The sequence below is a fragment of the Charadrius vociferus genome, unplaced genomic scaffold (assembly GCF_000708025.1).
Source record: "Charadrius vociferus isolate BGI_N301 unplaced genomic scaffold, ASM70802v2 scaffold32, whole genome shotgun sequence".
Lineage (NCBI taxonomy): Eukaryota > Metazoa > Chordata > Aves > Charadriiformes > Charadriidae > Charadrius > Charadrius vociferus.
The window spans coordinates 11513585-11536463 of NW_009647856.1; the positions used below are offsets into that span (position 1 = coordinate 11513585).

Genomic DNA, 22879 nt, shown 5'->3' on the forward strand with positions numbered 1-22879 from the left:
TTATAGTGGTAGGGAAATGGCTGTGCCACCTAATAGACCTCCTCCATACTTGTAAACGATAACACGGAAATTTCTTGAGGGGGGAGGAGTAAGACTAGATTGGATGATTGATCGTGGCCAGCAGGTCAAGGGAGGTGATTCTGCCCCTCTACTCCACTCTCCTGAGACCCCACCTGGAGTACTGCATCCAGCTCTGGAGCCCCCAACATAAGAAGGACATGGACCTGCTGGAGCGGGGCCAGAGGAGAGCCACAAGGATGATCCGAGGGCTGGAGCACCTCTCCTATGAGGAGAGGCTGAGAGAGTTGGGGCTGTTCAGCCTGGAGAAGAGAAGGTTCCGGGGAGATCTTATTGCCGCCTTCCAGTCCCTAAAGGGGGCCTACAGGAGAGCTGGGGGAGGGACTTTTTACTGGGGCATGGAGTGACAGGATGAGGGGGAATGGCTTTAAACTGGAAGAGGGCAGGTTTAGATTAAACATTAGGAAGAAGTTTTTCACTCTGAGGGTGGTGAGCCCCTGGGGCAGGTTGCCCAGAGAAGCTGTGGCTGCCCCATGCCTGGAGGTGTTCAAGGCCAGGTTGGAGGTGGCCTTGGGCAACCTGGTGTGGTGGGAGGTGTCCCTGCCCATGGCAGGGGGGTTGGAACTCGATGATCTTCAAGGTCCTTTCCAACCTAAACCATTCTATGATTCTATGATTTAGCAAAATTGCCTTGTTGGGCTTGCTGGAATTTGATTCTCTGGAAAACACTTTTCTGCTCAGTTAAAGGATTACAAAAAGAATTGTGTTCCTCCTTAGCCTTCATATATACTTTCTTACTGCCGGGCACTGTGCCATATGGCAGCTGTTTGTTGCCTCCTTTTGCAGAAGTGGCTGTGTTTTGGTAATGTCGATGACTGTGCTGGTGGGAATCTTAATATAAGGTGCCATGTTTCAGAGAAAACAAACCCCACAAACAGAAAAAGTAGCCCTTTTACCCTGTTCCTGTATGTACGTTTTTCCCTGTCCTTCCCCGAGCTTACGCTGATTGCTTGTGTCAGGATGAGCTGTTTTCTTGCAACATGAGCACTTTTTTGTGTGTGTGTAGCTCAGAATCTTTCAAACTAATCTTGCAGACTTCTCCCACTCTCTGCTTCAGTCATCTGTGTCAGTCTCCCCTTTCTCCATCATTTGGTCAGCAAATCCTTTATCTCAAGAAGGTGAGTGACCTCAGCTATTTCCAAAACATTGCAAAGGAATCATCATCTTTAGTCCTCAGTCTTTTATAGCTCTTTGTTTACTTTAAGCTTGTTAATTTGTACAAGATTTTTTTAAAGGTGAACAAAATTGGTAGCAATTTCTTCCATCATCTTAATATCCAGCCTGTTAATCAACACTCGGTGCTGTTCATCATCAGTGTTTTACAGCTCCTCATTAACCCTCACATCCTGTGTACCTTATCTCCTTTTCCCGTTTTTAAGGGGAGGAGGCAGTGGCAGTCAGGAATAGCTGACTCTGACCTGTGTGCTTTTCAGATTTTCCACGCTTTTTAGCTAACGACTCCCTGCTTTGGGACCACCTGGGTGTTAACTTTAAGTTCAGGGTCATCTTAACTAGCTCACGTTCACTGATTTTCCTTGATATCAGTTCACGCTATGCTGTACACTGGCCCGTGGCAGTTTGGTAGGAGACAGTTCCCAGTTTTTGGATTGCAGCTTGGGTCAAAGTTTTCCACATGCCCCATTGTTTGGATGTCCCATGCTCAGAGGCAGTAACTTTTCATAGAATTGTTGAAGTTGGAAGGGACCTTGAAGGTCATCAAGTCCAACCATTAACTTACCCTGACAAAACCACTTCTAAACCATGTCCCCAAGTACCACATCTACCCTTTTTTTTTAAACACCTTCAGGGATGACGAATCCACCACCACCTCCCTGGGCATCCCGTTCCAGTGTTTGATAACCCTTTCAGTGGAAAATTTTTTCCTAATATCCAATCTAAGCCTAATACCCAATTCCCACAAAATTTCAGCTTCATCTTGATTCACCTCGCAACCAAAATAGTGAACAAATTTACGGATGAAATGCAAGCATACTTAATAAGGCTTACGTCAAGCTTCTAATTAAAAAATATAAACGCAGTTTAAAAGCAGGCTTAATCAATTACTCATTACATGTTTCCAGTAGTGGAGGTTCAAAGTACTCTACAGCGTTCTTGCCCTTTCCACGAGGATGATGAAGGGACTGGAACGTCTGTCCTGTGAGGAAAAGCTGAAAGCTGGGACTGCTCAGCCTGGAGAAGAAAAGGCTCAAGAGGGATCTTAGTGGTAGGACGAGGGGTAACAGTTTTAAACTGGAAGAGGGGAGATTAAGATTAGATATTAGGGAAGAAATTCTTTCCTGTGAGGGTGGTGAGCCCCTGGTGCAGGTTGCCCAGAGAAGCTGTGGCTGCCCCATCCCTGGAGGTGTTCAAGGCCAGGTTGGACGGGGCTTGGAGCAACCTGGTCTGGTGGGAGGTGTCCCTGCCCAGGGCAGGGGGTTGGAACGAGATGATCTTTAAGGTCCCGTCCAACTCTAACCATTCTGTGAATGTGTATAAATACCTGAAGGGAGGAGGCAAAGAGGATGCAGCCAGGCTCTGTTTGGTGGTGCCCAGTGACAGGAGCGGAGGCAATGGGCCCAAATTGAAACACTGGAGGTTCCTTCTGACTGTCAGGAAATACTTTTTTACTGGGAGGGTGACTGAGCACTGGCACAGGCTGTCCAGGGAGGTAGTGGCATCTCCGTCCTTGGAGATACTCCAAAGCCATGTGGATGTGGTCCTGGGCAGCTGGCTCTGGGTGGCCCTGCTTGAGCAGGGGAGTTGGACCCAATGACCTACAGAGGTCCCAGCCAACCTCAACCATTTTTTGATACTGTGATTCTCTTCATCATCCAAAGAAAATCTGGGAGTTTTGCAGGCAAAACAGCCTCAACTTTGGGAACTCTTGCTTAGTTTTTTGCTAGTTAACACAAACTAGCACCTGATGCTAGTTAACACAAACTGGACCTGATGACCTCAGGAGGTCCCTTCCAACTTCAACCCTTTTGTGTGATTTTGTCATGTGGTGTCACGTTTAAATGGAATTAAACAATGAAAACCACTTGAAATCATTGTCTGATACTGAAATTTAGGTTTCCAAAAAGGTCAGTTTTGCTAAAAACATTTCAAGTTCTGTGTCAGACTGATCTGGGAAAGCCTCGACCGGGGTTCCTGCAGTCTCAACTTATTTTTTCCATGGCTTATGCGCAATCTGTCGCAGTTCCTCTGCTGAGACGATGGATGGCACAGATAGTCGGTGTCACCTGTAAGGGTTTCTTCCTGCTACTCTGCTTCTTACTGGTTTCTTCTGCAGCATTTTGGTTCTTCAGGGTTTCCTCTGCTACACTTTTCCACAAACTGCAGTCTCTTTGAGGCTGTCCCTGCTCCAGCATGGGTCACCCCCATACCATAGTCCCTCAGAATAGTGCCCCTCCAAGAGTGTGTCTTCAGCCTCTTGCAGTTGCTGGTTTCTTTAGATATGTTGGAGGTGAGGTGCCACGTGCCAACGAAAACAACCTGCTGGAAAATTCCTTGTCGTGTGTAATTGAGCATCCCTTAGATACATTTGCAGTGTTAGAAGGTTGGAGGATCAGTTCTCTAATGCACCATCTGCTCTTAAATTTATCATGTGTTAATTTTTTTTAATAGAGGCCCATCATTTGTAGGTTTTCTGCCTTTTTGCCCAGTGCAGAATCCCAACAGCTGGAGTGTGAGTACCCTTCTGTTTCTTAAGCGAACTTTTCAGGTTAGATCCTTATCTCCCACAAGTCATGTGCATATTGAATTCCATGAACAGCTTGTTTAGATCTGGCTACCCACATTTAAGCCATTTTTCAGTTGTTTTCCTTTCCTGTCCCTTCTGAAAATGGGTTCCTTGTAAAAGCAGTAGATCAATTCTCCTCCTTTTAAATGTCAGCATTGTCTTTATTCATCCAGCAAGGCAACTGCAACCTTCCAGGCTGATGCTATTTATTCCCTGTTTTATTCAGGGGTTCAGCTATTTTCCTTTTGTCAAACTGCTTGTGTATGACATGACTTTTTTTTTTTTTCTTTTCTTCAAATGGTGACCTACCACATTGTTTTCCTTTATCCTTTGTCAGTTGTTTGTTCATGTTTTCATATCTGTTGTCTGAACTCAGAATAGGCTGGTACCCCAGATGGAAAGCATTTGGTTTTCGAGCTTGAGCAACCATTATTCTGGATTCTTTTTGCCTTGAAGAAGCACCTAGTTGAGGGCTTTCATTTTATTTCTGCTCATGAAATTCCAGCACTGTGGAGGTCTAGAATTAAAAGAAAAAAAAAAAAATTCCAGTCCGTTCACATCTATTTTACAATGCTTTTGGAAAATTAAAATACTGTTGAAAAACCTTTTAAGAGAATATGTAGGTTTAACTGCAAGCAGATTGGAAAACTTTGGCCCACGTCAGGAAAGAAAGAATTTTAACAAATATCTTGCTAGTACTTACGTTCTAGTTTGTTGTAAAACGCTAAATTAAAACCTTCCAAATTGGATGTTATGATAGGCGAATGTTTAGCTACATTTTCTTTTTAAGGCAATTAAGCCCTACTATAAACTGACTGTGACCTTTAAACAAGCTGCGTAATGGTTCTGGTGCCACAGTTATTTTCTATAAACTTGTGATTTTTAGCTCATACGAAGCAGAACTATTTTTTTTTTTCAGCCTTATTTCATTGATGCTTTTTTTTCTAAAGGGTCACTACTTAATAATATACTTATTACCTACAATAATAACTGTATATAGATAAGTAGATTTTAACATCAGAACTACCTATCAGATTATCTAAGTCCAATTCTATTGTAATCCAAGCCAATATTTTAATTTTTATTTGACTAAATATGGTTATTTTGTATTTACCTAAGTGTGGCTTTCAATAGGAGAGACAAACTTCTTTCAGAGTTTTTTTTTTTTTAAAAAAAAGGTGGTGGTAGGGATTACCTCGCATTTCTTTTGGTCCCATTTGCTCATGGTCAATCAGCTTTTTAAAGAAGAATAACACGATGTTTGCTTGTTGATTCACCTTCCAGCTGTTTTCTCTTGCTGCGGCTCGTCTCCCCACCCCAGACCGTGCCAAAAGAAAAATGTTGGGGAGCTCTCTTACCTGTAATTATCTTTGTGTCCAGGTGCTCAAACACGATGCCATTATCTACCCCCAACCTCCCATCCTCAGAAGAAAAAAATAATCACTTATTAATTTCCATTTAGCGAAGGCAGGCAGGTGTAAGAAAGAGGCTTGAAGGACTCTTGGGTGTTTTTTCCGGACCCTTGAACCACTCGTTGTTCTCTTTTTCTACGTCTAATTTTCAGGTTCTCTGAGACAGGCTGCTATTCCATTATCGTCTTAACCAGAGTCTTGTAGTGATAGCTCTTCCCCGCTACATCTATTAGTCCTTTTGTTGGTATGAATAGCGCAGAGTAGGTAATAGGAGTATTAAAAACCAGGTAACTACTTGGGAAATCTAGTCTAAGCTGAGGGGAGAAAAGAAAGGGAAGAAAATCTAATTAAATGTGATACCTTTTCATGTTTTATAGCATCTTTAATCTTCATTATCCAACACGCCTACCACGGCAAGGATAAGGAGCAAAAAGCAGGAGTGGTATATTAATTGCACCCTCAGTTCGGTGTATGCGCAGGGCGGCAATGACCGGAAAAACGGGGTTTGGTTCCCTGACTCCCTTTTTGGGTAACACAGTATTGTGCCAAATCATACCGTGTCCTGTTAGTTGGATGTCCCACTTCTGCATTTGCAGGGTCACAGCCAGCAGATGAAGGTAAGCGACTATGCAGTTGTGAGGCTGCGTTTGGAGTACCACATTCAGTTTTGGGAGCGCCTCTGCAAGAACATACCTTTTCTTGTATGGGAGAGGAACCTCATGGGAGCAAGTCCTGTGGAGAGCCCCAGGGTGGTTGGGGGTTAGAAGCACACAAGGTAGAAGAAGATGCTGCAGTAATTTGGTTTGTTCAGTCTGCAGAAAAGTGTGGCCTTATTGCTGTCTGTGACCATCTAAAAGAGTTAAAGGAGAAATGGAGCCAAGCTCCTCTCAGAAGCTCACAAACGAGGGGTGACCATCACCAATTTCTGTGGGAGAAACTGGGGTGAATATTCTTCCCTGTGAGAGGGGTTAAGCACCGGGAGTGTGAGACCATGCAGATCTCCATGCTTGCAGATCTGTTGGTTAGATCGGCAGTCTGATGGAACGTTGACGTTAGCCGTGCTTTCAGCAGGGGATTGGACTGGACACCTCCGGAGCTCCCTTCCGAGCTGGGTCAGTATGTTATTCTAGCAACGCTATGAATGCCGATTCCTGACTTACAGAATTTGTTGACTCGCCCTAACAGAAAATGTTGAAGTCTGCGCTTGCTGCTGTTACACGTCAGTGTTGACTCAGTGACCACAGTGCTTCTGAGCTACTACGGTTATTTCTCACCCTCCCCCCATCTCATCGGGGGATTGTGCCGTTGTGCATTTGGGGTCACTTGTTGGTAGGTGTGGATAGCCTTTGGCTTCACCGCTATCCTTAATGGCAGGTGCCATTTAAGGTGGCTTAAATGCCTTTTAATTTTGATGTAGAACAAGCTCTGTAAAGCAGAGAGGAATATGGTAGAAGATACCAACCAGAGAAGCTCGGCCGTTCTAGCAATGGAGAAGAGAATGGTTTATAGTACTTCTCTCAATGTAGAGGTGTTTAATTTCCCAGCACGGCTTCTTTTGAAGTGAGCGTTCAAAATGCTGCTGAGGAACGGAAAAAAACCCAGAACTTGCTATAATGTACTGAAAATATGAAAACTGATGTGGGAATGTTGTAGCTTGTAAGGTTTTTCTGTTCTTAATTGTTCAAAGTAATTAAATTAAAATCCTAATAAGTGATGCAGATCATTAGAAGTGAAGGGCTTCTGTCTGTCTGAGGACTCCGGGTAACTTTGTAATAAATAAATGGAAAAATCATAGATACAATTTAAATATAAGATCCCTATTTTTTTGAAGTTTAGTATTCAAGAGGGAGGGAGACAGTTGCGTTTCAAAATGTGAAAAGCTTTTTATGTTTACTAATGGTGCTAACAATATAAATACATTCAACCCCCAACACTTTGGTTTCTTTCTCGAATGCGCCTTTTTCTTGAGTTGTTCTGTGTACTATAAGCAGAGGAGCAGCTCTGCTTTTTTTGATAAAAATCAAGAAATAATTTTTTTTTACTCCTAAATTAAGGTTTTCTAAGTGGCAGAGTCACTGCTAACTTGAGGAACAGCAACACTTTTTTTTGCAGAGCAGTATTTGTGCTGTGCTCCGACCTCTCACTGCTTTGTGCAGCCCATCTCCCACTCATCTGTCTCCTTTTGCATATCAAGGTTTGAAATGACAAAAGGTTAAGAACAACTAGTGGAAATTATAAGACCAAGTTGAGTGATGAGTTGATGATACAACAGTAAATAAACCTCTATGATTTTCAAAGTTGAAAGTATTTTTATCATACATTTGGGTCTTTTGCATAATACAAGTGATGGTGTGTTACTAGCTGAGTGGGGGCATGAAATTCTGCTCTTGATTTAAACTTTGCCAATGATAGACATAGTCTCCGTTATATTCAATTTATAAGGTGTTCTTTCTTTCTAGTCCTGCTCTCAGTGCTCATCTCATTTTTTTCTTGGCTGCACGTGGCTGTGCTCTCTAGCTCTCAGTGCTCATCTCATTTTTTCTTGGCTGCACGTGGCTGTGCTCTTGGCTGACCCACTGTGGTGATCTTCCAAGTCCCGTTGTAACCTCACTGTTTCTCAAGATAGTTGATCATCTTGTTAACGTGGCCCAAATGGATACTTGGACTTCAAATAAAGCCGGTTGTAAACTACTTCTGCTCGTGTTTCCACGTAATCAACGGAGCAGTTGTTGTCATTATTACTGCTCTTCCTATTCACTTTCTGCTGCCCCTTCTTTTCCATCCATCTCTGTAACTCCTCATCTCCCTTCTGCTGGAGAACAAAGCCTTTGTGATGACAGTGTGGTTATTTGCTGAATATGAGTTTGAAGGACTGATCTTTCCCAGCATAGTCAGGTGAAATCAAAGCTTGTCAAGGTTTTTCTCATAACAGTTCCGTTGTTAGATCTGTACATATTTTTAATTTTGTGCATTCTTCTTAGACATCTTTGCACTATTTTAGTTGCTTATGCTACTGGTCTGGGGTAGGTTATCCAGCACACAAATTAGACAAATGTTTTAATCTCGTATTTTGTATTCTGAAATATAATCTGGGATGCTGCTTTATAGCTTGCTTGTTGCCGGGATCGTCTTTCTGTAAGTAAAACTACAGAACGGGAAAATGTTTGTTTTCTTTTTTTTTTTTTTTTTAACACAATGTTTATCCTTAGAATCATAGAGTCATAGAATCACTGAGGTCGGAAGGGACCTTTAAGATCATCAAGTCCAACCATTAGCCTGCCCTGACAAAACCACCTCTAAACCACGTCCCCACGTACCATATCTAGCCTTTTTTTTAAACACCTCCAGGGATGGTGAATCCACCCCCTCCCTGGGCAGCCTATTCCAATGTTTAATAACCCTTTCAGTGAAAAAATGTTTCCTAATATCCAATCTAAACCTCACCTGGCATAACTTGAACCCATTTCCTCTCGTCCTACCACTTGTCACCAGGGAGAAGAGCTCAGCCCCCACGTCTCTACACCCTCCTTTCAGGTAGTTGTAGAGGGTGATAAGGTCTCCCCTCAGCCTTTTCTTCTCCAGGCTGAACACCCCCAGGTCCCTCAGCCGCTCCTCATAAGACTTGAGCTCCAGACCCCTCACCAGCTCCATTGCCCTTCTCTGGACACGCTCCAACACCTCAATGTCCTTCATGTAGTGAGGGCCCCACCTCAACCAATTGGAGACCTTCCCTTGACTTCCATGAACTTGCGTTGAGCCTGTAGATATTCTTCGAGACCCAAACTGTTCTGAACATCAAAGCTTTTCTCTTATGCTCTGTCTTGATAATTGGTGCTAACGGGAAGTGAGATATCGGGAAAGAAAAGAGCATTACGTGAGGCTTTACTGGAGTGGGGCCACCATAAGTTAAAAGGCTCTGAGTGTGCGTAACGTTGAAACTGGCCTGTGTTATTTACCAGTAGAATTCCATCACTGGGAAAGTGGCATTTGTCAAGGGCGTAACTTCCAGCTTGTCTGACTGCAAATATGAAGTGTCAGAAAGGCTGTCAAAAAACCCGCTTAACAAAACCCACCAAAAAAAACCAAACCCAACCCGGCTGTTTCCAGAAGAAGTTTCAGTGCATAACAATGTGGGGTTTTTGTTGGGTTTTGGGGGTGCTTTGTGTCGTGTGTTGTGGGTTTTTTTTTTTGTTTTGTTTTGGTTTGGTTTTTTTTTTTTAGTACAGTAAATGACTGACTGTTCCATTTGTTTCTTAAAATATGTGTTTGAGAGCTGTATGTTAGTCTTAATAATTAGTTTTGAGAATAACTAATGCTTTAGGAACCAGGAAGATAAAAATAGTTGAATGATCTGAGTGGAAAGCTTTAAATTTCGGTTGCTTGTGTTTTAGATAATACTTTTCCGGAATGTCTTGGAACCTTTTTAATGTCATTTTCCTGCTTGCTTTCAGTTCTTCCCTCGATAAATTTTCATCTCTCAGCTTCTCGGTTTGACAAATGTTGTTCCTGATCTTGTTCCTGCTTTGGTGAAATTGCTGACAGCTTTCAGGGCAGCGATGAACGTCTGCGACTCTCCTGAAGTGACTGGGGGGGGTTCAAGCGCCTTTGGAATTGGGAAGTTTGGGGGTACGTCTCTACCTGCCAAAGGAGGAGGATAAAAATTAGCACTTAGACATCTGCCAAAGGTTTCCAAGCTGTGTCTGTGTGCCCGCCATGCCTTCTCTATTTGTATGTACCGTGGAATGCCAGCTTCTTGAGGAGAAGCAAATTTGGGGGTTTTTTGCTTCGTCTGCGGTGTGGTTTTGTTATGTGTTATGGCCAAACTTAAATAAAATTGTTCACAAATAGAGACTGGGAAGAAAGGATGGATAGCGCTTTGTGTCGAGTGAAGGAACCCCGTAAACACTGTTGAAGTTGCGGCGTTGGTGGGCTTCGGAGGAGCCTCTCCAGCCCTCTGTGATTATACTGGGACACGCTTTCTTTCTCAAGACTGAGCTCTGTCCTAAAGACTGGCAGCAAGCACACGCGCTCACCGTCTGTGCGGAGAAAAGAATTTCACAGTTAAGGACTCCTTGGGAAAGTTTTCCAGGAGAAAGGAAAAAGTGCAGCTTCCTTTTAGAAACTACTCTGAATTTAAGAAGCCTGACTGCCCCAAAGCTATTTCAGGGTCATTCTTGACTTGGAGGCAAACAAAGCCATACGTTGTTGATAAATGTTCTCTCAGTATATTTAATATTTACTGGTATTAAGGGACCAGACCTTAGCTTGGCTGTCTGCTTACTGTGTCTCTTTGCTTTTCATTTTTAATGTTTAGCTGACAGGTTGGCTATAAACCTAAATCCTGAAGTGCAAGCAAATGTCTTATTTCACGAAGAGTATCTTCAGTTATTAGGAAATGATATTTCCCCCCCCCCCTCAATTTTAAATCTGTGCTTCTCTCTACGCAAAACATGTTATGCTGTTTCTAGTTTCTTACAACAGTAGCACCAAGATGTTGCAAACTGCAGAGGGATGCTGTTATTTTGGGTTTCTTTCTTTTGGTTTCTTGGTTTTCTTTTTTTGTTTGGTTGTTGTTTGTTTTTTTTTTTTAGGTAACTGTGGAAGTGCTCTGTTAAAAAGTTAAAAAAACAAGTAAACTGGGAGAGGTGCAAATTGATAGTGCTGCTTTTATGCACTGATCTGTCATTCCTGGTGGCTTCTGTCCATGTTTGTTTTGGGGATGTAAATGGAAATTAGGTTCCTCAGTCTCGTGCCCGCTGGATGTCAGCTGGTCACTATTGAGGTGCATCAGCAGAGAAATGTTACCTATGGCCTCTTTACATTACTGCATGTCTAGATCTCTGTCGACTACTCTGTTGCTTGTATAAAGTTATTTTCCTTAATTTGAGACTTAATAATCGAACATAAAAAAAAACCCACACTCTTTAGAGTTCAAAAATACCTTTGAACTAGCAATAGCTTCATGAATCTGATGGCTATGTTTATTTAAATTGTGTATTTACACGATACGGCAGCTATGAAGGGTAGAAGATGAGGCCGCCTAAGCTTTTGCAGCTGTGTCATGACATCGCTTTAGGCAAATAAAATTGAAGCCATTTTCTCCCTGTTTATAGAATTGAGAATAATGTTTTGTTGGTGTTTCTGTAATGAAAAGAATAAAGACAATCAAACATCATTGTCAGTATCTTTTTCTAACACTTTTCTACTTGATAATCCTCTTATTTTGTGATAAAATATGCTTTGATTTTTATTTAACGAACTGTGTTTTAACTAACTTGTTTTTATACGTATGCTCAAAATATTTGAAGATTGCTCATTAAATCTGAGTTGTTTGGATATTGGACCCTTTTTATATATAGGATTTTCTTTTAGAAATGGAAATAAAGAAATACTACTTAAACGCTTTCTGCTTTAAAAGGGTTTATGGATAAAACGATCATGGTATTCAGACACTATCCTAATGGAAAAGTCCTGAGAGATGAAGGAGTTGACCTTTAAAAGTTGTCCTGTGTGTTCTCCTTCCAGGTGTCAGCGGTGGACTCCTTGGAGGGTCCCCTTCTTCAGGTGGAGGGACTGAGTGATCTGAGACTGGAGCTCCACAGTAAGAAGATGAACATGCACTTAGTCCTGATAGATGAATTACACCGTCATCTTTACATCAAATCTACTAACCGCGTTGGACAACGCAACAAGGAGAAAGGGAGAATAAGGTGGGTTTGGTGTGATGCTAACTGTGGGCAACAGCTCTGGGAGGGAAGAGGACAACGTTTTCCCTTTCATAAGTACAAACTTTCTTGGGAGAGTGCCATCGACTTACTCCTCAACCTTTCATTTTTGGCAAGCAATTTTCTCATGGTTGTGGCTGTGGAGAGCAGAAAAACTCCACATTTGTTGATGTACCTTCAAGCCTGTGAACAGTCTGTTCTCGTTCTTTCACTTTTGCTCAGTGATTCTGTTGGGTTTTTGCTGCTTCCCACAGAATTATGATGAGGTCAGTTCCTTTTAGCATTCTTTTCCTTCTCTGATGCATATAACTTTCCTACAAATGTCGTGATCATGAGGCTCAGGTCAGGCAAAGGGAAGAACAGAGGGAAAAATCGCTCATCTTTTCTAGCAAACATCCAAGGTTTGAAAGACTTCCAGCTGACTGTAAGGTTATTAGCCGGGGGCCACAATATTGAAGTGCCTGAGCAGTGTCTTGGCTGTGTTGTGTTTTAAAGATGTTGAAACTTCCGACCTGGTTGGTGCCTCTGATCAGTGGAAACTCAGCTAGAGTACAGGTGCCTGGCTCATTTTTCCTAAATTTTCAAAGTTTGAGAGCAATAGAGTTGTTGGGAGGGAAGGAAGTAAGATAGTGGCTAGAAAAGAGACACAGTATTGGAAGATAACTTTTATAGAGCAGGACAGGGGTGGGGAGCAAAAGAGGAGCCAGCATATGATAAAGATGCAGAGAAAAGATAAATTAGCATTTTATTATGAGAAGGAATAAAAAAGTGCTTACCAAAAATAAGAGGGGCGACAGTAAGTTACATTAAATGAATTTATGAAATAAAGGATTGATTGAAGTTGAAATTTCTAGGAAGGAGGATTGCAAGCAAGTCATCAGTCTCTTCCTTACTCATCTTGTTAATTAAAAACAGACACAAAGCTTTGGTGTACCCAGACTATGCGACTGCTAATTAACTGCAGTTTTGTATGACTGCTACAGGGACCCTTATCTTTTTCTTGTTTTCTATCTCTTTTTAAATTCCCTGTTGCACATCGGTGATATTTGATAACATGAACTCTTGCATCAAGGACAGTCTTCTCGCTTTGTTTTAGTGTGCTGCCCCAGAATGACTGTTGACCAGGATGCAGTAATGTTTGTAATTATTTCTTGTATTGACTTTTTTTTTTTATCTAACATTGCTAAGCCAGAATGCATAGCTAATCCCTGTAAGTATGGTATTGTGGGTGTCTGGGTGGTTGTTAGGCAGCGTAGTAAGCTTAGCTTTTCTCTTCACAGGTTTCTGTAAGCATTTTGACCTCTAAGGGAACATACTGAACTTCATTATAGGAACTTTCTCCGCTTCTTTCTCTTAAAAATTATTTCTTGCTTGTGTTCCCATGCCAGATCCAGCTTCATGCCTTTCATTATGCAGCTGGGGCAGCATGACACATCTTTGGCAAATAATAGTATGTGAATTTATTATGAAAATGACCAAGTAGAAAGTCTTTCATTTCTGAGTAAGAGGGCTCATTTGGAGGGGGATGCACGAAATGTGGACAGAACAGGAATTTGAAGAGGAGGAACACAGTTGACACTCTGGAGGGGAGGGATGCCATCCAGAGAGACCTGGAGAGGTTTGAGAGGTGGGCCTTTATCCTGGGCTGCATTGAAAGAAGCGTGGCCAGCAGGTCAAGGGAGGTGATTCTGCCCCTCTACTCTGCTCTTTTGAGACCCCACCTGGAACATTGTGTCCAGCTCTGGAGCCCTCAACAGAAGAAGGACATGGACCTGTTGGAGCAGGTCCAGAGGAGGCCATGAAGATGCTCCGAGGGCTGGAGCCCCTCTGCTGTGAGGACAGACTGAGAGAGTTGGGGTTGTTCAGCGTGGAGAAGAGAAGGCTCCAGGGAGACCTTAGAGCCCCTCCCAGTACCTAAAGGGGGCCTACAAGAAAGCTGGAGAGGGACTTTTTACAAGGACATGTAGTGATAGGACAAGGGGGAATGGCTGCAAACCAGAAGAGGGGAGATTTAGATTAGATATTAGGAAGAAATTCTTGACACTGAGGGGGGTGAGGCACTGGGGCAGGTTGCCCCGAGAAGCTGTGGCTGCCCAATCCCTGGAGGTGTTCAAGGCCAGGTTGGATGGGGCTCTGAGCAACCTGGTCTAGAACACTATTAAATTCAGAGAGGCCTGGGATTGGGATGCCAAATTTTGTCTTTGGTGTGACAGTGTTCCCTTATCATTGCTTTTTTTGCTTTTTCCTTTTTCACTTAAGTGTGTGTATATACACACCTACTCCTATTCATCTGTGGACTTGTGCTTTTAGTCAGGTTTTGTAAACCTCTTGTATCAGAACTGTATGTTATGTCTATCTATTCCTTAGGCTTACAAATTTAATAAATGAGTGTATTATTTGTTGTGAACTAAGATTGTAAATAAATAGTAAGCTGTTTGCTTTAATTCTTTCCCCTCACACAGTTCACTTGTGAAAGATGCCTCTCCTGTACCTCTTATGGATGTTACTAACTTGTCTACACCTCGAAAGTTCCTTGAAACTTCCCAATTCAGTACTCCAGGAAGCTCCAGCAGTGAGTATTTAAGTCACGTGCATTCCTCACAGAATTAATTTGTAGCTCTTCAGCTGATTTTACAGGAGTAGTAGTCGGCATATCATCCCCTCTTTGTGGTTGGCTGCTGATGGGAGGTCCTGAGACAGAAAGTTAGGAAGCAATTTGTGCATCGCCACAAAATTAGTGAGTAGAATGCCCAGGGGCAGAACTTGGCCCTGTCTACATTTTTCTCTTGGCAAATCATCCTTCCCCTCTCCGACCCCCCATCAGCTTCAATTAAGTACACTTAGTTTTCTGTGCCGGTTGGGATCTTGATCACGTTCTTGGTATCTTGGGCAGAGGAGATATTTGCAGTCAGTTCAGTTTGCATAGAGGTCTCCTCTACATTATTTAATGTGGGCAGGCAGGTATGTATAGATGTTGCAGAAGTTTTTCTGCTGTGTTGGAGCCAAAAGGTCAAAGCTTTTCCTTGTGGGAACTTTGTAACTTTGACTAAAGGTCTGTCTATACGTAGGAATAATCTGGTGCTGATCTTTGTATACCTGTTCCTACAACAAACGCTGAGCAAAACACTCAGTTTTGTCGGCGCTTTGGGATGAGGCTTTGAAAGTGGTGCTGCACAGATGGGGAATTAATCCTTGTATTGTTTCTGTAGATTAATAAGTGGGGTTGTCCTTGTTTAACAAATGAATAAAAATAATAATACAGAAGTGACCTACATCTTTCCCCTGCATCCTTTCGAAGATTGACGGTTTCAATATTCCTCCAATACAGAAAATCTTTCCTTCTCTTCTCATACTTATTAATTCTTTTGTCCATATTTTTGCTTGCCTCTTAGACTCTTTCATTTGATTATTCTTATCTTTTGCTCTCATAGGGGTTTTTGTTATTTAGCCCTGCTCCTGTAGGGTTGGCTCGTCCCTCAGAGCCTGAAGCTGTATTTCTACGTAGCGGAGGTTTGTGAGGAGTCACTTGTGATGTGCCAATACCAACTTTCAGAGCTGGAAACTGGAGCTTGGTCGTGGAAACCCAGCAGAGAAGAACCATGTGAAAATTCTGGGGGGAAAAAAACTTAAAAATTCCTGTTCTTTTCCCCTGTGATCACTTCAGTTCAGTTTCTTGCTAAAGATCACATGATTTTGGGGAGCTGAAGAAATAAACCTTGAAAGACTGAATCCCAGTCACACCACTGTAAATGTTAACCTACTTCTTTTTCAGTGAGTTAGTTGTATAGTGTCTGCCATTATTTTCCACCTAAAAGCGAGAATAGTATACGGGACCCCTGTTCGATGTGTTAGCCTCAATCTGAACGTTGAGGTTTGGGATTTGCTTACCTGGGCCATTCAGTCATTTTTATACAAGTAGTGAGACTGTGTTTTCAAATAAAAAAGGTTATTAGGTTTTTCTTTCTTTTTTTTTTTTAATTATTATTAATCATTCCCCCACAGTATAACAGGTAATGTTTGCATATGTAAGAAGAGGAAAAGGTGAGTTATTAATCACTTGTGATAACAGAGCAAGAAGTGGTACTAGCGTTCCTAAAGCTTAGCTAGGTAAATGTTTTCCGACTCATCTGCGACTTCTAAAAATCAGTAATTTCTATTTTTATTCACTCTACAGCATGTTGATGGTGTTTAAAATCACTTATCCTAACATACCCTCATAAACAGTTATTTCGTTCCGTATTTGAATGAAGGCTGTAGGGTACAAGTGATAGCTAAGAACCATAGCAGTGGTCTCTAAGAACTAAATTGTGAGCATAAACCGGCGTTGCTCCTTTCACTCCAAGTGCCTGAAAACAGGGGCTCTGGTGGCTTCGTCCTCAACTCTGGTAAATCCGTATAGGTTGGTTTAGAATCTGGCTTAAAAATTCTCATTGCTGCAGATCTGTTCTTGCTCTTCATGCCCAATGTGCCAGAAAATGTCTTACCTGGTTCTTCGTTACACTCTGTATCGCTCAGTGAAGTGCTGGGCAAGTGTCCCTCAGACTGGGAGAGATGTAAATTATAATAGAAAACATTTGATCAGCATAAACTATGCATATGGTTTTGCTTCAAGTGCACAATGTACTTATGTATATTTTTTTCCACATAATTTTATTTAAAAGTAGCCTTTTCCAGCGCTGCGGAACTACCAGAGAATTTAAAACTTATGTGTATGCATAACGAAAGCTGTTTCTGCCTTTAGTCATTTAAGTTCTTTGGCTTTTTATTGATTAAACAAAGTGGCCGTGCATATTAATGCGTGTCATCATAAAGCACTGACTCATTCAGCCCATCTCGGCGAAGATGCCAAAATTTTGAGTCCTTTCTGCATTTGCTTCCCAAAGGAGATGTTACTTTGTGCTGTAGAATCTTTATAAGGAAATTAAAGCTGTTCCTGCTCCACTTAAAATAAACAAAACCTTCAGTAACGTTCACCTGAGGATTGTAGATACGGCAGTTCAACGGCAACGTTTTCCCTTCATGCCAGTTCAGAGAAATAAATTCACTTCTAAATTATATTTCTCTGCTTGAACCTGCTGTACTCTGAGTATTGATGAAGGTTCCCACGTTGCCAGGCTCTTCCTGGAATTATAAAACGTTCTCACCCAGCGCATAGCAAACTCAAGAGCGCCCTTTCCTGAAAAATTCCTGAGAGTAGTTTTTAGAAATCTGACAGAACATGAGCTGAGGTGGTGACAGCTGATACCATTATCGACGGCATATTGTGGCTGGAAATCTGCTCAGCAGAGAGGGCCCTGGGGGTGTTGGTGGACAGCCGGCTGAACTCGAGCCAGCAGTGTGCCCAGGTGGCCAAGAAGGCCAACGGCATCCTGGCCTGTGTCAGGAATAGGGTAGCCAGTAGGACCAGGGAGGGGATCATCCCCCTGTACGCGGCACTGGTGAGGCCCCACCTCGAGTGCTGTGTTCAGTTTTGGGCCCCTCACCACAAGAAGGGCATAGAGGTGCTGGAGTGTGTCCAGAGAAGGGCAACGGAGCTGGTGAGGGGTCTGGAGCACATGTCTGATGAGGAGTGGCTGAGGGACCTGGGGGTGTTCAGCCTGGAGAAGAGGAGGCCGAGGGGAGACCTTATCACTCTACAAAGAAAGCTCCCTGAAAGGAGGTTGCAGAGAGATGGGAGTTGACCTCTTCTGTCAATTAGCGGGGGATGGAACAAGAGGAAATGGCTTCAAGTTGTGCCAAGGGAAGTTTAGATTGGATATTTGGAAGAATTTCTTTACTGAAAAGGTCATCAGGCATTGGAACGCGTTACCCAGGGCAGTGGTGGAGTCCCCATCCCTGGAGGTATTTAAGGGTCGTGTAGATATAGTGCTCAGGGACGTGGTTTAGTGGTGGGCTGGTCAGCGTTGGGTTAATGATTGGACTGGATGGTCTTACGGGTCTTTTCCAATCTAGGAGATTCTGTGAATCTGTAATTTCTGTGCTGAACAGATAATATACGTTAGTGACCCATACTTCTGAGCTCTATAGGAAAAATGTGCCTTCCAGGTGCAGGGAGTATGGTAGCTTCTAAGGTCAACTCTGGTTACTGCTCCTGGCTCTGTTTCTTCAAGAGCACGAGAACTTTTGCGTAGGTGGAAACGTGTGTAGACCTGTGAACTTGGCCTTGCAAAATACCTGCAGGAGTCAGAGCTTTAAGGTCCAATTTTAAACGTGGCTCTAAAAATGCCATTGTGGCATTCCCTGTCTGTTGTCACAGTTGCTTCCACTTCAAACATGCTCAACAAATACATAAAAGATACTATTTATTTTTTTCCTATTAACCTCACCTGAGGATCTGACACCAGCTGGGTGAATTTTCTGTCATTTGTATTAAAAATTAAATGTTCCCATCGCTGAAGCAGAGTTTTCCTGTTTGAGCTGTTTTGCATTTGCACAAATCCAACTGAGGACTTGATGAGAAGGTGGTGGGAATCCAGCAGTGACCCCGATTCTCTCCTGCTATCGTTGCAGTGCTGCAAAAAAAGCAGAGGTTATTCTTACCTCAGGGTAATTTTTTCTCCTAGGACGTTTAAGAGGAAGTCTGGTCCTGCAGTTTAAGAAGGATTTGCAACTACACAATAAGCATGAAAGTCTGTGAAGTAACTTTTTGTGAGTCTGTTTTTGCAGGACTGTGATTTCTCCCCCTGATCCTCACTAATTTGTGTTCTGGCTTGATGCTAAGCGCTGATGAGTGTAGTCTTGATGTGTGTTTGGGGAAGGAAAAGGAAAATCGAGGAAATATTAGATCCCTGTGATGTTACCCTCTCGGGCTTCCCCTTAGTCACTCATCCTGTATAATTTCATTAGTTGTTCTTATACGTGGTCCCAACATAAGATATTTGACTACCGTGCACTTAACTTTTTTTCTTTTATTTGGAGGCTCAGTTTTCATGCAGGTATGTATTAGGAGGATTTTGAATGTCCCTTACCAAGTTGCTTTATACAGTTTTCTCGGAATGAAATGTTGTTACAATGGATTTGAAAGAGTGGCCTTGTCAAATTGAAATGCCTCTGTTTTGGAAAGACTAACATCCTTAAAACTATAGATGGTACTGTGTGAACAACCGTTTTAGGAAGAGGAGATTTGCCTTCAGGCTTTGAGGTTATTGATCTCCGAGACCCATGTTGTTCTGGGCTTGGTAGTAAGGCAGAGAAGAAAATGACTAAAATTTTTTAAACAACCCGTTTCTAATCTAACTGTTGCTTATTGTCTCCATGCATGGGTCAGAACAAGGATTCAGCACTGGAAATTAGCAGGTGATGTTTCTTCACGCCTTAAGTTATGCCTTTGGGGCACTATGAATTTGCATTCTTTTCTCTAGAAGGATTGAAGGCAGAAAGGGTGTAATCAGAAAGGACATAAATCACGGAAAATAGTACATTAAATTTTACTAGTTGCCCATAAAAACACACAGCTAATGAAATCTTCTGTAATGAGTAGCAGCAAATTTTGACCATTCATTGTAAAGAAAAACAAGACCCGAGAGTCTTTCCATTAGCTGCTTTACTTAAATGAGTTATCAACATTGGCTTTTCTGGGGATCAAACCGGAGCTATTAAAATGCCTTTTGCAGCAGGTTTCTTTCTTGTGAAATGGCAGAACTGTACAGATGAGGGTATCATCAATTGGAACAGACGTTTTTATAGGGCATCGTCAAACCAGGGAGCCATCAGCGAAGTTTCCACCTTTGTTACTATGGAGGTGATGAATCAATGATGCGCATGATTCAACTTTCTAGTGATTTAAACTGAGGGTAGATTTTTGACTGCTTAAACAGAGAGTTGTGTGTTTTCAGATGCACCACTTCAATGATGAAAAACTTTTGACAATGGCTGCTTATTTCATTAGAGAATGTGGCAAAATCATCACTCCTTTCATCACTCCTTTAGGTGGTTGTTGTTTTGGAGGCTCTTGAGAAACCGTATTTAAGTGTTCTGCTTCATAAGCAGCAATTAGAGGTCATTTAGAGACATTCTTTTCTTTAAATTGGAGAGACATGGATTTGATGGGTGGACTACTCGGTGGATAAGGAACTGGCTGGATGGTCGCACTCAAAGAGTTGTGGTCAATGGCTCCATGTCCCAAGTGGCGAGCAGTGACGAGTGGTGTTCCTCAGGGGTCAGTACTGGGACCCATGCTGTTTAACATCTTTGTGGATGACACGGACAGTGGGATTGAGTTCACTCTCAGCAAGTTTGCTGACGACACCAAGCTGTGTGGAGTGGCCGACATACTGGAGGGGAGGGATGGCATCCAGAGGGACCTGGACAGGCTCTGGAGAGGTGGAGAGGTGGGCCTGTGCAAAACCTTGTGAAGTTCAACAAGGCCAAGTGCAAGATCCTACATATGGGTTGGGGCAATCCCAAGCACAAATACAGGCTGGGTAGAGAATGGATTGAGGACAACCCTGAGGAGAAGCGTGGCCAGCAGGGCGAGGGAGGGGATTCTGCCCCTCTACTCCACTCTGGGGAGATCCCACCTGGAATATTGTGTCCAGCTCTGGAGCCCTCAACATAAGAAGGACATGGACCAGTTGGAGCGGGTCCAGAGGAGGGCCACGAAGATGCTCCAAGGGCTGGAGCACTTCTGCGATGAAGACAGACTGAGAGAGTTGGGGTTGTTCAGCCTGGAGAAGAGAAGGCTCTGGGGAGACCTTACAGCAGCCTTCCACTATCTGAAGGGCGCCTACAAGAAAGCTGGAGGTGGACAAGGGCATCTAGTGATAGGACAAGGGTGAAATAGCTTCAAACTGGCAGATGGGAGATTTAGATTAGATATTAGGGAGAAATTCTTGACTGTGAGGGTGGTGAGGCACTGGTGCAGGTTGCCCAGGGAAGTTGTGGAGCCCACATCTCTGGAAGTGTTCAAGGCCAGCAAAGGGCCGTGAAGATGATGAAGGATCTGGAGCATCTGTCCTATGAAGAAACCCTGAGAGAGCTGGGACTGCGCAGCCTGGAGAAGAGAAGGCTCAAGGGGGATTTCAGCAATGCGTATAAATACCTGAAGGGGGGAGGCAAAGAGGACGCAGCCAGGCTCTGTTTGGTGGTGCCCAGTGACTGGACTGGAGGCAGTGGGCCCAAATTGAAACACTGGAGGTTCCCTCTGACAGTCAGGAAATGCTTTTTACTGGGAGGGTGACTGAGCACTGGCACAGGCTGTCCAGGGAGGTAGTGGCGTCTCCGTCCTTGGAGATACTCCAAAGCCATGTGGATGTGGTCCTGGGCAGCTGGCTCTGGGTGGCCCTGCTTGAGCAGGGGAGTTGGACCCGATGACCTACAGAGGTCCCAGCCAACCTCAACCATTTTTTGATACTGTGATTCTCTTCATCATCCAAAGAAAATCTGGGAGTTTTGCAGGCAAAACAGCCTCAACTTTGGGAACTCTTGCTTAGTTTTTTGCTAGTTAACACAAACTAGCACCTGATGCTAGTTAACACAAACTGGACCTGATGACCTCAGGAGGTCCCTTCCAACTTCAACCCTTTTGTGTGATTTTGTCATGTGGTGTCACGTTTAAATGGAATTAAACAATGAAAACCACTTGAAATCATTGTCTGATACTGAAATTTAGGTTTCCAAAAAGGTCAGTTTTGCTAAAAACATTTCAAGTTCTGTGTCAGACTGATCTGGGAAAGCCTCGACCGGGGTTCCTGCAGTCTGGGGTTTCTGTTGGTTTGCGTGGCGCTGGGTGCAAGAGTTGATTGCTGAGATGGGACAACAAAGCAGTATGTTGAAGCTGGGTTTTTTTTGTATTTTTTTTTTAGCATAAAATTGCAAATTGAAGTTTAAAAGCTTCATTATGGTAGAGAAGGGCAACTGTAATAGTTTAAATTTTAAAATATTCATTCACTGACATCACATTTCACTTCTACACTCTCAAGGAGGGTGGAGGCATTTACTTCTTGGTATGACTGAAGAAATCCTGTGGAATTCTTCTCTGGTGTTTTCTAACTGTATTACTTTTGAATATAGTAAAGCTGTTTTTAATTAAAATAGGACTTTTTTTTCCCTTCTCTTCTCTTTGATGAATCACAAAGGAGAAGAGGTTAATGAAATCAAATCTGAATAGCAGACCCACAATTTCGAATAATTTTGTAAAAATAATCGTTGCAGACATCCATAGGATAATTTAATTTTTCATGGCTTGTCTACATAAAGCAAGTACTTATGGTGTGAGTGATGATCCTGCCCCTTTGGAGGGACGCTTGTTTTACAGAAGCATTTCAGGTAGAAACTGGTGACTGTAGAAAGCTCGGAACAGGTCCCGGCAATCTTGTGCTTTTGTCTTGATTCAAATGAATAACACGAAGTCATTCATATTCTCGGTTTAAGTGTAAATACAGATGAAGGTTTCAGTTCTGAGAGCTGATCTGTAGGGACATCTTCTTTCACCCGTGGCGCTCCTCTGCCTGCGGAGAATAGCATGGGGGATCGCAATTTGAAAGGTGAACTTCTTTACAAACGCCTGTCTACTTTGATGCCTTTTCTGAAGAGGGAGGGCACAGGAGGGGCCGGTTCCTGGGCCAAAGCTTTGTGGTCAAATAACCCCTTGATGACATTAAATGGCAGAAGAGGATGTTTGAAGTGGGGAAGACACAGGAAAAGAAGAACGTCTTCAGTTGCTCAGGGTTGGAATCATGTCAGATCTTACGGATTAATGGGCCCCCGAAGCTGCCCAGGATACCTGTTTAATAGGCAGAATGTGCAGGAAACACGGTCCCTACTGTTTTATCCAAAGACCAGATCTAACAAAACTTATATACCAGTGTGTTGCTACTAGATATTGAACCGTTCGCTTTGCTGTTGTTTGTAAGAGATGTAAATCAGTGTCCTGACTGTTTGAGGGTGTTCAAAATTGGTTTGCTCTTTTGAAAATGGAAGAG

At 42.9% G+C, this 22879-nt stretch overlaps 1 protein-coding gene across 1 annotated transcript in view; it reads left to right on the forward strand.

The window, feature by feature from the left end:
* The window catches only part of EXOC4 (exocyst complex component 4), a 442826-nt gene that overhangs the window by 39729 nt on the left and 380218 nt on the right, over nucleotides 1-22879 (forward strand). The window contains exons 4-5 of the mRNA XM_009882971.1: nucleotides 11758-11942; nucleotides 14420-14529. Coding sequence (XP_009881273.1) covers nucleotides 11758-11942; nucleotides 14420-14529 — 295 coding nt within the window. The remainder of the gene's footprint in view (nucleotides 1-11757; nucleotides 11943-14419; nucleotides 14530-22879) is intronic.